This window comes from Loxodonta africana, chromosome X, assembly GCF_030014295.1.
Source record: "Loxodonta africana isolate mLoxAfr1 chromosome X, mLoxAfr1.hap2, whole genome shotgun sequence".
Classification (NCBI taxonomy): Eukaryota; Metazoa; Chordata; class Mammalia; order Proboscidea; family Elephantidae; genus Loxodonta; species Loxodonta africana.
In genome coordinates, this window is record NC_087369.1 from 88,740,406 (window position 1) to 88,753,918 (window position 13,513).

Here is a 13,513-nt window from a genome sequence, read left to right on the forward strand (position 1 = left end):
CTTTTTCCCAGTTGTAGGTAATCTTTTTACTCTTTTGGTGAAGTCTTTGGATGAGCATAGGTGTTTGATTTTTAGGAGCTCCCAGTTATCTAGTTTTTCCTCTGGATTGTTAGTAATGTTTTGTATACTGTTTACGTACCTTGGCTATTCTTGGCCCTTCACATTTTTTTTTATTGTACTTTACATGAATGTTTAAAGAACAAACTAGCTTCTCATTAAACAATTAATACAGATACTGTTTTATGACATTGGTTAACAATCCCATGACATGTCAACACTCTCCCTTCTCGACATTGGGTTCCCTATTACCAGGTTTCCTGTCCCCTTCTGCCTTCTAGTCCTTGCCCCGGGCTGGTGTGCCCCTTTAGTCTCATTTTGTCTTTATGAGCCTATCTAATCTTTGGACGAAGGGTGAACTTCAAGAGTGACTTCATTACTGAGCTAAAAGCATGTCCAGGGGCCATACTCTCAGGGTTATCCAGTCTCTGTCAGGCCAGTAAGTCTCGTCTTTTGAGAGCTAGAATTTTGTTTTATATTTCTCTCCAGCTTTGTCTGGGACCCTCTATTATGATCCCTGTCAAAGCAGTCAATGGTGGCTGCTGGGCACCATCTAGTTGTACTGAACTCAGTCTGGTTGAGGCTATGGTAGTAGTGGTCCATTAATCCTTTGGACTAATCTTTCCTTCGTGTCTTTAGTTTTCTTCGTTCTCCCTTGCCCCTGAAGGGGTGAGATCAATGGAGTGTCTTAGATGGCTGCTCACAGGCTTTTAAGACATCAGACACTACTCACCAAAGTGGAATGTAGAACATACTCCTTATAAACTTTGTCATGCCAATTGAGTTAGACGTTCCCCAAGACGGCCCTTCATATTTTTATATAAATTTTAAAATCAGCATTTCAATCTTCACGTACACATAATTCTGCTAGTACCTGGATTGGAACTGCAATGAGATTTGACAGCTTTATAACACTGAGTCTTTTTTAGTTGCCATGCAGTGGATTGACTCATAGTAACTCCATGTGTTACAGAGTAGAATAGCTCTGTAGGGTTTTTATGGCTGTAATCTTAACAGAAGCAGATCACCAGACCTTTTCTTTCATGGTACCACTGGGTGGTACCTTTGGGTTAGCAATCGAGCACAATTTGTGCCACCTAGGGTTTCATGAACAGAATACAGCCTTCAAATTATTTAGGTGTTCTTTTATTTCTCTCAATAATGCTCTGTAGTTTTCAGTATATATCTTGCACCATTGTTACCAATTGCCAATCTGACACAAAGGGTCCTTGTGTTTTCCCTAGTAAGAATACACACAAAAGACAAACTTCATCTTCAGCAAGCTTTATTTTGCTTGAGTCAAGCAAAAGGAGTCAGCAAGGATCTAAGCCTCTCCAAAAGACTGACTCAAAAAGGGAAGCAAGGCTGGGGCTTATATGGGTTCGGTGGAGACAACAGAGTAATGAGTATTTAGGGGGATTCTGTCAAGGGTTGGATACTTCTCAGAATGGCAGTGTATTTTAATTAGGTTGAGCACGCATCTGGAACCTAAGACGGAATCCTCTCATATTCAAGATGGAGTCCTCTTGGTAGCCCTTGGCATCCCTTATTATGGGATATAGCGCAAGAGCACTTGATCTTCGGCACTACATCGCCATCTTCGCAGGGCTAAGGAAGGTTAAACAGGGGTCACACTTTGTTTTTCTGTGCATGTGGAGCCTGTAAGGGAGGAGGGGACTAGAAAAACACTAAGAAGGAGATAGTAATTCATGGGTTGTTTCGATCTTCTCTCATGTTGACAGGGTGGGTTCCTGTTTACCCAACTTCTACATGGTAATCTTTTAAAAGCTTTTTTGTTCCACCAGCACAGTTAACCCTATCTGTCTCAGGACAGGGTGTGGTTTCTGTTTACCCAACTTCTAGGTGGTAATTTTTTAACAGCTCTTTTGTTCAGCCACCAGCATAGTTAACCTTATCTGTCTCACCATCTCTCGTTATATTTATTACTAGTACTATCTTAATTTTTTTTTATCTTAATTTTTAGGACTAGCTAACTAGTCACTATCAGGGAATTCCACCTTCCTGTCTACTGCTAAGCTATTGGGACTTGAATCTAGTATGAGTTATACCATAGGAAAATGACAATACTGATATTTTAGTATTGGTTTTGCATATTACCAAATCAGTGGTGTTTCGTAGAAAATACGATACTGTTGTCATAGTCATGTACATGTTGTCCTCAGATGCTGTTACACTTGACAGAGGGCCAGGATTCATGGTTAAGGATTCTCTGTACTTCTGGATTGAATCATTCCAAGCAGAATGATTGAGGAAGAAAATTCCTGATTGAAATTGCTGAGGAAGCGTCAGGCCATGTGAAAGTGTATTTGACTTTGGAAAGAAATATAACCATGGGGGAAGGGAAGTTGTTGGGTTTTCAGGGGTCCTGGAAACCTGCCTCCTCTCTTCTTCCTTCTTCTTTAATCCCTACTATCCCCTCTTTCTTTTATCCCTAAGGTTTTCCCACCTCGATTCTAAAACAACTCCATGGGAGACCTCTGGAATTAGACGGAGGAGCCAAATTGGTTCTAAGGGAAATACAAATAAGTAATAAATATAAGAAAAGATGTTCAGAGTTACTGACAACAGGGAATTAGTAATTAAAACAAGACACCTTAGAAGGATTTTTAAAAAACAGGAGAGTGGTAAGAATGCTTTTGAACAAAACTAGTACATCTTTGGTTCATGGAAATTCTCAAGTACCATGAACTCCTTGGGTATGACTTGGGATGTAAATGACTTGGACTTCAGATTTTTTTTAAGTACTGAAATAACAATACTATACCAACAAAAATACTTATTTCAGCATTTCAGTACTTTAAAAAATCTATCTAGTGACTAATTCAGTTCCTATAGGGGGCCTTCTCCTTTCCTTTCCCTCTCAACCGCAAGAAAGTGATTAGATCCTTCTGTGTACTTACAATATAACACATATTTTTCCACTAGCACACAGGATTGCATTTGTTTACATGCCTGTCCTCTCCACGAGACAGCAAACAACTCGAGAATGTAAACCTTTTTCTTTTTTCTTCATTCAATGAAAATGTACTGAGCATCTACTAAGCAAGTGTGTTAGAAAATGAACATACAAAGATGAGTAAGAGAATGCTCCTGTCCTCAAGGAGCATTTTGTTTAGTCCGGGACAGGACAGTTACAAGACAGAGTACTAGAGGGCAGCGTGCACTGAAGAACAGATGAAGGGTGTAGAACCCAGACTGGGAGGTCAGGGCAGCTTCCCAAAAGAAGTTACAATCTTTGAACTGTTTTCTGGGGGAGAAAGCATTTCATTAATTTTATTTAAAGATTATAAAAAGAACTTCAGACCCAAAGTTTGCTATCTGCATCTGCTGGTCACAGAGCCATGGCCAGCCCAGGCATTATAAGCTGCAAGGTTCAAAACAAATGACCACCTCTGAGTCTGGATATTGGGCACAGCCAACGCATTTTACAGTTTTGTTTGTTTTTACAGCTGGAAGTCATTATTTACAAAGCACTAAATGGAATATACTGATCATCACTTGATTCTTCAGGCAGTTTGTCTGAATGTCCTTAAATTGTCACCCAAAGGAGCCTGAAGACCATCCCTCATTTCCACCATGAATCATACTCTAGCCAGGACTCAACATCAAAGACCAAACACAAAGTGTTGTCAGTGGAAATGTGTACAGGAAAAGTGAGAACATAGGTAAAGGGACACAAAGTTCTGAAGAGTCACCTCTAGATTATTGTTTTTGCCTCCTTCTGAAAGTTAAATTAAAGCCCCTCCTTCTCCCCACCGAAATTCAACTTTCACAGATAAAAGGGAGTCAATCGAAACTCCTCCCACTTTCTGAAGTGCCACTGGGAAATACCTCTCTCATTAGGACCCTCCTCCCAGTGATCTAGAGGTCAGGAAGCAATCAAGGTGTACTAATAAGGTCTCCTTGTCTCCAGGGAGTAATTTTCATCTTTGAGTGAAACCTAATCCAAGGGAAATTTGCTGTAAAATGGTAAACCTTCAGGCATTTCCTCAGAATAACACCAGTTGTCATCCAGTCAACTCCAATTCATGGCAACCCCATGTGCATCAGGGTAGAATTGTGTTTCATGGGGATTTTAATGGCTGAGTTTTCATAAGTTGACTGTCAGGTCTTTCTTCTGAGGTGCCTCTGGGTGGACTTGAAACTGCAACCTTTGGGTTAGCAGCCAAGTGCGTTAACCATTTATACCATCCAGGTACTCCTTTCCTTAGAATAAAAAGCTTCAGTAAATTTCTTTGCCTTTCTCGGGCAGGTTTTCTTCAGCAATAAAAATGAAGGGGCTGATTTAAATGTTATCTAAAGGCCCTTTGGCTTTGACTTTTCTATGATATTAGTATATTACTACAGTTGTTGATCTCATTCTTGTCCAGAATTGGGCAGAACCCATTTAAATCAAGATCTAATATTAACATATTTGTTCCAAGCTTTCTAAAAATACTATTTCATTGCATATTACTAAAAAGATTTGTAGCTATAATGGCCTCGACAAGCATTCCACAGCTTCTTCAGACATCCCACTACAGAACATCCTATATTTCAATTGATTTAATTCAACATGAACTCTGAATATCACAAATGACATATATTCAAAATTAAATACATCTGGAAGGAGCACTACAGTTTAGTCCAACGTGATCACCTTAAACTAAAAAAAAAAAACCCACTGCCGCCAAATTGATTCCAACTCATAGCAACCCTATAGGACAGAGTAGAACTGCTCCATAGGGTTTCCAAGGCTGTAAATCTTCATGGAAGCTGACTGCCACATCTTTCTCCCTCAGAACAGTTGGTGGGTTTTGAACCACTGAATTTTCAGTTAGCAGCAGAGTACTTTTAACCACTGCGTGACCAGGGCTCCTTCTGTGATCACCTTAGGATAAGAAAATAGGTCCAGAGAGGTTCGAGTGCCTTGCCTATGGTCACCTAGACATTTGCAAATGTACTGTTGTTCAGTCTCATATAACTTGAAAATCTGGGTAATTGTTTCCAATCAATTACTTGTACTTAGGACCAAAATGGAGTTACCTAAGTGGGGTATGACCAAAAGGGAACTGCCTAGACAAGGGGTGCTCACTGACTGAGATAAAAGCTAGATCAACCATTGAAAACAGGCATTCATCTACTTGGCTGTATTGATTAATCTAATGGGTGACAACATTAATGAATAACTATATATTGAGTCCTGAAAGAATACATCTCAATCTAGACATAATTAAGGAAATGGGCCTATCAAACTCATTGTCGTTAGGACAACAAGAAATTTAATTATAATTTCAAAACGGAACATTCTCATTTTACTATTCTAGTCTAGTGTTTTTTTTTTTTTTACTGGGTTAGTCTAGTGTTTAGGGTCGATATGAGTCGGAATCGACTCGACGGCACTGGGTGGGAGTCTAGTGCTTTAAATTCACCCATCTTTAAACGGAAAATTTGGCAATGATTATGGGTGATGATTACACAACATGATTAATGTAACTGATATCATGAAACTATACATGGGAAAAATGTTGAATTGGCAAATGTTTGCTATATATGTTTTTCCAATAAAAAAGAAAGAAAAGTAAATTCTCCCCCTCTTTAGATGTTAATCAAAAACTCAGAATTCACATTGTAAAAGTTTATTGAAATGATCAAAAAGCAAACAGCCAGACATTTGGTTATCTTTGCCACTACAATGTGTCATTTTGAATAGTATTTTTTAAATGGATTACAAGTGATATTTAAATGATTACTAGGAAAGTAAATTAAGTCTACTTAAGGCACTTCAGATGAAAGCCGATTTCAAAATCTCCACAAAAGTAACACTATTTTAAATGTAGCAAATCCGCTTTCCATAGATTTTAATCAGATCGCTACTTTTCTCTTTACAGAAGAATGTGCTCTTACAGATAAAGGAGACAAAAATATATATATATAAAACTTCCATTCTTTCAATGCTCATGGCAAATTATTTGGAGCTATAGATTAATGGCAGTAGTAGTCTCCTGGTCAGTCTGTACAAACCAGGGCATTTCATACAAGTCTCAACCATAAGAATCCCAGCATAAATTTATTTGGCCTGAGACAAGTACAAGAACAGCAGAAAAAGGAACCCAGAATCACATAATTTACAAGGGGAGTAATTAACAAAAAGCTACATTAGAGTAAAAATCAACTATATGGCTTCACCCACCAGATCTACTAACAACAAAAAAATAAAATAGGCAATTTCACCCATCTCTTTTTGCAAATTTCTATTTTATAACACACGTGGGAGATTTATTAGATAGTGAATTATCAGAGGCAGTGACAGTATTTTTTTAATTTGATACTTCTGAGATTTCTTTACAAATTTTTTTCACAACCACAATTCTCGTGTTTCCATAATAGTGGCATTTCAGGTTACTTTTCATGACTATGGGCGAGGTTATAGTTAGATCTAATAATAACCATCAACTTAATTTTTCATAGAAATTTGGTTAGTACATATGGTTAGCTCCACTGACAGGAAAAAACACAAAATTCAAACAAAACCCCTTCAAATTTTTTCATTGTTTCGCCACTTAAAGGGAGAGAATAAACGCTACAGTAATAGCAAAAACAGAACAGTTTTCATGAAACACTTTTTATACACAGGCAACAACTCAATTATTTCACGGTTATCTTTTCAAACTCTAGGTCCTCCTCCTAAACACAAGGGTTAATGAAATATGTCCTAACTTGTAATACAGAATTCAACTTCACCAGCTGAGTTATGTGTAAGCCTATTTTTCTCTTACGTACAAATATGTAATAATCTGCAGGAGCATTTTAGACCATTTATAAATTACACTGATTTAAGCACTAAGCTACATTTTTATTAGAGATAGGCCACCTTAAATAAAAGAAGGGAGGTGGAATGAATCTGAAATCTTACCAAAAACAAGGTAGTTAACACCACACTTATGAGAAATCATAATCCTATATTTAGAGATGCTTTCCAATGACTACAACCACCAAGAAGCACAGATAGCCCTGTATTTCAGTAGGGAAGATGAGAGAAGTACTGGCTAGGTATTTCTTTTTTCCTAAAGGCTAAAAGTGTACTCTGAAGAATGGTGTTCCATTTTCAGAAGACCATATAGCAGATATAGTTTCTCTGCCTAAAAGGAAAAATGTGCAAAGTATACACATCCATGCAAAGATGGAAAAGCTAAGAATGGATTCCTGATGCAGTTATCTGCAGCAGACATATGGGAGAACACCTGGTCAGGACTTTTATCTGTCATCTTTAGATAAGAAAATATAAAATTAAATGACCAAAAGTTAACTAAAGCCAGTTTTGAGCCTTCTTCTAATTAAAATGAAGTAGCAGTTTAAATTTATTTTATAATATATTGAATTCTACTAAATTAAATGCTCCACAATGTTCACTGGGAGGGGAAGTTTAAGAAGAGGAGAATCATATCCCAAATACTTCATGAATTTGAAAGGAAATTGCTTGTTAAGGCACTACACATCTTCTTTGGTTAAATGATGAACTATTTAAATCACTTGAAAAAAAAGAAGTAATACAAAATACATAAATTCTTCTTTTCACATACACATACATCTTTCGTTTTTCAATTTCCGTTACTCCAGTGTCTTCATTATCTCTGGGATCCTTTTTAACTCATCAGAAAGCTGAAAAAATATAAATATATACCAAGCCATTAGTCTGTGAAAGAAGTGTAGACTTTACTTGTAATCAATACGCAGTATCTTGATTTTAGCAGAATAAAGAGTGCTTTGGTACATGTGTGATAATCTCTGAGAAGCAATAACAAAAAGTAAGAAACACTGAGACTAGGCAGTCTTAGGAGAAATGGAAATAGACACAACCTCAAGTTAAATCTCTCTTGAACAGAGACACCAATTAACAACTGGATCAACCCTGGTGATCAAATAAGTAAAAGAAGTACTGGCAAGATTACCCTAACATTCTAGTTAGTACTCTATAGAGGAAAAATTATTTTCAAACACACAAACACTGAAGAATGAAAGTATAAAGTTGGAAGATTTTTACATGAAATAGTCAAGGGTCTAGGAGGTTTCTGTCTCAAAATTAAATAAGTTGCCAAGAAAAATAAATAAAAAAGATTAATTTACGTTGTCCATTAATCAGAAGACATCTTGACTTCAGCCATAGATTAGACAGGCCCATAAAACAAAAGGAGACTAATGGGCACACTAGCCGAGGAGCAAGGAAGAGAAGGCAGGAGCGGACAGGAAAGCTAATAATGGGGAACCCAAGGTTGGGAAGGGGAGAGTGCTGACATGTCATGGGGTTGGGGTTGACAACCAACATCACAAAATAATAACGTGTGTTAGTTATTTAATGAGAAACTAATTTGCTCTGTAAACCTTCATCTAAAGCACAATAAAAAAGACATCTAGAAATATGAATCAACTAGGAAGTTGTTCAAAATTATCTACTAAAAACTTGTGCTAAAAATATGAAGAATGAATTTGTGTCTCAAAAATATATATTAGTTGATATACTTTATCTTTACTGTTCATAGTCCTTTATACAACAGGACCAAACCAAAACCAAACACGTTGCTGTAGAGTTGATTCCGACTCACAGTGACCCTACAGGACAAAGGAGAACTGCCCCACAGGGTTACCAAGGAGCAACTGGTGGATTCCAACTTCCGACCTTTTGGTTACCAGCCAATCTCTTGACTATTTCGCCACCAGGGCTCCAAAACAGGATAGTATTGTGTTTAAAAAAAAATAGGAATTATATTAACATTGAGATTATGAAATTCACAACGCCCTCCCCCCATTATATAGGTACATTTATCTCAGCTATTAAGAAGGTAAATCTATAACCAGGAAAATAATTTCGTCTCTCAGCTTTAGGGACTTTTATGAATATTTCAAACTGATTAGATTTTCTTAAACATGCTTTCTTAAATGATCTGCAAACTGCATTGTGATCAAATGTTCTGTTTATGCCATTCAGCCTTGAGGTGTAGACATGAGAGGAAGTTAAAAAATATATACATAGATATTACTTCCTCCACAAGAGGAAGTGTAGTATGCAGACAAAGAGTTGTGTGAGTAAATGTGGTAAAAAATGTTCTAATCACTATGTGTTGTAGATTTCTGGACCAAATTACATGATGTCAGAGTAACTCCAACAGATAGTCCTGAGACAAGAAATCATATACTACTGTCTACTATACCACAATTATTTTAATTTTCATATGTAACATATCTAAATTAAGGCATATCTCTCTGTTCTAGAAGCTAGAATAGTTTGTAGGAAAGCAGAAAAGAATATAGTATAAGAAAATATTCTAAAATAACTCTAATTTTAAGTATAGGTAATCATCATATAGATTAAAAATAAAAATCATACCTATACGGGTATCCATGATATTTAGATCTGAAAATAGAGAGCATCCAACTGAAGAATAATACAACGAGTCCAATACCAGCCATGCACATTACTGCAGAAAAACAAAAGGAGAGTAAAATGAGCATGTAAACCATAGCAAACACACAAATCTAGTCTACACTTCTCAGAGTGAAAAGCAAGGGCTATAATCTACTGATAAATTTCAACTTTGCTACAATTTTCTTCCGTATTCTTTAATCTTCAGAAGTTTGCTTTCCCCTTTAATTTGCTCTATTACAATACAATAGAGTGACTCCATTTATATACTTGTACAATTAAATTGTAGGAATAATGAATTTCTTTAAAGCTATCTCACTCAAGAATTCAGTGTCAGAAGCCTTTTACTACTGACAAGAAAACTACTAATTAAACTACTGATTAAGTTATTAAACTTCTTTTAAATCTTTACAAGTAGCTTTATTTTATTATTGACATCTGATAATGTCATTGTGACAGCCTCACTTTAAAGTACTTTATTCATGTACAGGCAAAGTACAGTGCCTTCTATGAGGAACTGATTCAACGTGGATTCCTCATTTGAATAATGAAGAAAAACCTGATTACTAGCTCAAAATTCATAACTCACTCCACTAATCCCAGATGCTCTGCTTCAGCATCGTAATTAACAATCTTAACTCCAGATGCTGACCCTACAATGCTCAACTAAGGATTCCCAAGACTTGAAGTTGTTTGAGTCCATGGATTAAGACTGGCTAAAAAACCAACCCAAACCCACTGCAGGACAGATTAGACTGCCCCATAGGCTGTAAATCTTTACGGAAGCAGACTACCACATCTCTCTCCCAGGGAGTGGCCGGTAGGTTCGAACCACCAACCTTCTGGTTAGTAGCCTACTGCTTAACCACTACACCACCAGGGCTCCTTAAGACTGGCTAAGGAGCATTAAAAAGAAAAAAAAAACCCCAAAACCCATTGCTGTTGAGTGGATTTTGACTCACAATAACCCTACAGCCCTAGAGGACAGAGAAGAACTGCCCCACAGGGATTCTAAGGCTGTAAATCTTTATGGAAGCAGACTGCCACATCTTTGTCCTACAGAACAGCTGGTAAGTTCGAACTGCCAACTTCTCCATTAGCAGCCGAGCACTGAACCACTGCTTAGAGCTCCTATAAGGAGCATAAACCATACCAAACACCAAACACGTTGCCGCAGAGCCGATTTCGACTCACAGTGACCCTATAGGACAGAGTAGAACTGCCCCATAGGGTTTCCAAGGAGCGGCTGGTGGATTACAACTGCCGACCTTTTTGTTAACTGCTGAGCTCTTAACCACTGTGCAACCAGGGCTCCCTAAGGAGTGTAGAGGTATGGATATGGGAAATCATGTGTGCTACACTAACGAAAGCTTTAAAGAAACATACATATTCGCTAACATTAAAAACAACTTTTAGTTTTGGTATACTTAAAGAAACCAGTTGCCAGTTCTGATTCATAGCACCCCATGTTGTACAGAGTTAGAACTGTACTCCATAGGGTTCCCAAGACTGTGAACTTTTGGAAGCAGGTTGCCAGATCTTTCTTCCCAGGCATCTGTGGGTGGGTTTAAACTACCAACCTTTTGATTAGTACTTGAGCACCTAACTATCTGCACCACCCAGGGTCTCCTTGTTATATTTAGGGAAAAAAAAACTTCCCCTTTTCTAACTTTGACAAAATACGATCTATGGCTAAACATTTAAAAGTTAAACATAATATTTTTTCTGAGTATTAACAAATACTCAGCATAGAAAAAGTATAGAAAAGCATCACTTTAGGCAAAGGACTAAGATTCTAATAGATAAATGGAAAAAGACAATTTGCAGAAAGGAAAATACAAATGACTAATAAACATTTAGGAAAACATCCAACCTCACTAATAATCAAAAGAATACAAAATAATATAACATTTCCTCCTTATCTAATTTGCAAATATATTTATACATATGCATATGTATATGAGATTACTTAATGCTGATAAAGTTACAGTGAAACAAGCATTCTTAAATACCATTAGTAGGAATTGAAAATGTTACAACTTTTGGAGAAAAGAATTTGGCATCATCGGTTTAAAACATTAGGAGAATTGAAAATATGCATACACAGGACCACACAGTTACTTGACGTCTAGGAATCTATTCCAAGGAAATAATATGAAATGAGGATAAAGCTTAATGTACCATGTAGTTAGCACAGTAGCATTTATAAAATGAATTTCTAATGAAAATCAGAAAAAGCCTGAACATTTAACAAAATCACAATAAAAAAAAAAAAAAAAAAATTACATTATAGTTAGAGCATAATTTTAAAACTATGTATAAGAAAATATATATTACCATAGGAAAATACTCCAGTTTAAAAATGGGAGTACAAGATTCAACATTTTAGACATATAATTTTTAAAAAGTTTTGAAAATTGGAAGAAAATATATTACAATGTTAAAATTACATTTTTTCAGTGGTAGAGTAATGGGTGAGTCTCCCCTACAAAATGTTCCACACTCTTGTTTTTTCTCTTTTATTACTTTTATAATAGTAAAGAAGGAAAATAACATCCTTATCCTATAACTAATGAGGGAAAATGATTAACAGAATATTCTTTTTCAGTATTAAAGGCAGAACTGATAGATTTTGGAAAATGATATGACTTACTCTTTCGTTTCCCAATATCCATGTCAGAGGTAGCAGCTTCACATAAAAGCACCATCCCTAAGGTAACTCCACCATCTTAGAAAATTTGTTTAAGGAGAAATTCATACAGGCACGAAAGACATACCGTCTTATTATCCCTAATCTTTCATGAAGAAAATTAAAATGAATAAATAAACTTTCAACTCTTAATTACTAAAAAATAACTAAAATAAGCAATCTTGTGCCCATACAGCAAAACAATTATTTACTATGAAGATATAATTTAAAAGATTGAAAAGTTACTTCATTTGCACATACAAAAACTGTTATTTTAAAAAAGATGTCCCATTAAAACCTATACAGACAAAATAGAAGTTTTCCTGAAATTGGACGTTGGTATAACCTGCCTGAACATACTACCAACTATCACTCTGACCCCATACATATTTTAAAATATTAAATATCCATTTTGAATATTTCAATCCCTTTCCTCCCAAAATACCTGAAATATACACATTTAGAGACTAGCAACTAATTTTTTTATTGTGTTTTAAGTGAAAGTTTACAGTTCCAGTCAGTTTCTCATACAAAAATCTATACACATTGTTATGTGACCCATTGCTCTTGCTATGATTTGACAACACACCCCTCCTTTCCACCCCGATTTCCTATGCCCATTCAACCACCTCCTGTTCCTTTTTGCCTTCTCATCTCGCCTCTGGAGAGGAGCTGCCCATTTAGTCTCATGTATCTGCTTGAGCTAAGAAGCATCTTTTCATGAGTATCGTTTTATGTCTTATAGTCCAGTCTAATTTTTGTCTGAAGAGTTAGCTTTGGGAATGGTTTCAATTCTGGGCTAACAGAAAGTCCAGCAGCCATGTATTCCAGGGTCCCTCCAGTCTCGGTCTGACCATTAAGTCTGGTCTTTTTACGAGAGTTTGAGTTTGCACTCCACTTTTCTCCTGCTCCATCAGGGACTCTCTGTTGTGTTCCCTGTCAGGGCGGTCATCGGTGGTAGCCAGGCACCATCTAGTTCTTCCAGTCTCAGGCTGATGGAGTCTCTAGTTTATGTGGCCCTCGCTGCCTCTTGGGCTAATATTTTCCTTGTGTCTTTGGCGTTCTTCATTCTCCTTTGCTCCAGGTGGGTTGGGACCAATTGATGTATCTTAGATGGCTGCTCGATAGCTTTTAAGACCCCAGATGCCACTCATCAAAATGGGATGCAGAACATTTTCTTAAGCTTTGTTATGCCAATGGATCTGGATGTACCCTGAAGCCATGGTCCCCAGACCCCAACCCCTGCTACTCTGTCCCTCGAAGTGTTTGGTTGTATTCAGGAAACTTCTTAGCTTTTGATTTAGTCCAGTTTTGCTGAATTCCCCTGTATTGTGTGTTGTCCTTCC

The 13,513-nt window shown here is 36.8% G+C and overlaps 1 protein-coding gene across 2 annotated transcripts in view; it reads right to left on the reverse strand.

Annotated features, from left to right (window-relative positions):
* Positions 1-5,680: 5,680 nt before the first annotated feature.
* The window catches only part of MAGT1 (magnesium transporter 1), a 70,039-nt gene continuing 62,206 nt past the window's right edge, over positions 5,681-13,513 (reverse strand). For both annotated transcript variants that reach the window (XM_010592705.3, XM_064278576.1), the window contains exons 8-10: positions 12,132-12,206; positions 9,443-9,533; positions 5,681-7,719 (exon numbers count right to left, since the gene is read on the reverse strand). In XM_010592705.3, coding sequence (XP_010591007.1) covers positions 7,704-7,719; positions 9,443-9,533; positions 12,132-12,206 — 182 coding nt within the window. In that variant the 3' untranslated portion in view covers positions 5,681-7,703. The remainder of the gene's footprint in view (positions 7,720-9,442; positions 9,534-12,131; positions 12,207-13,513) is intronic.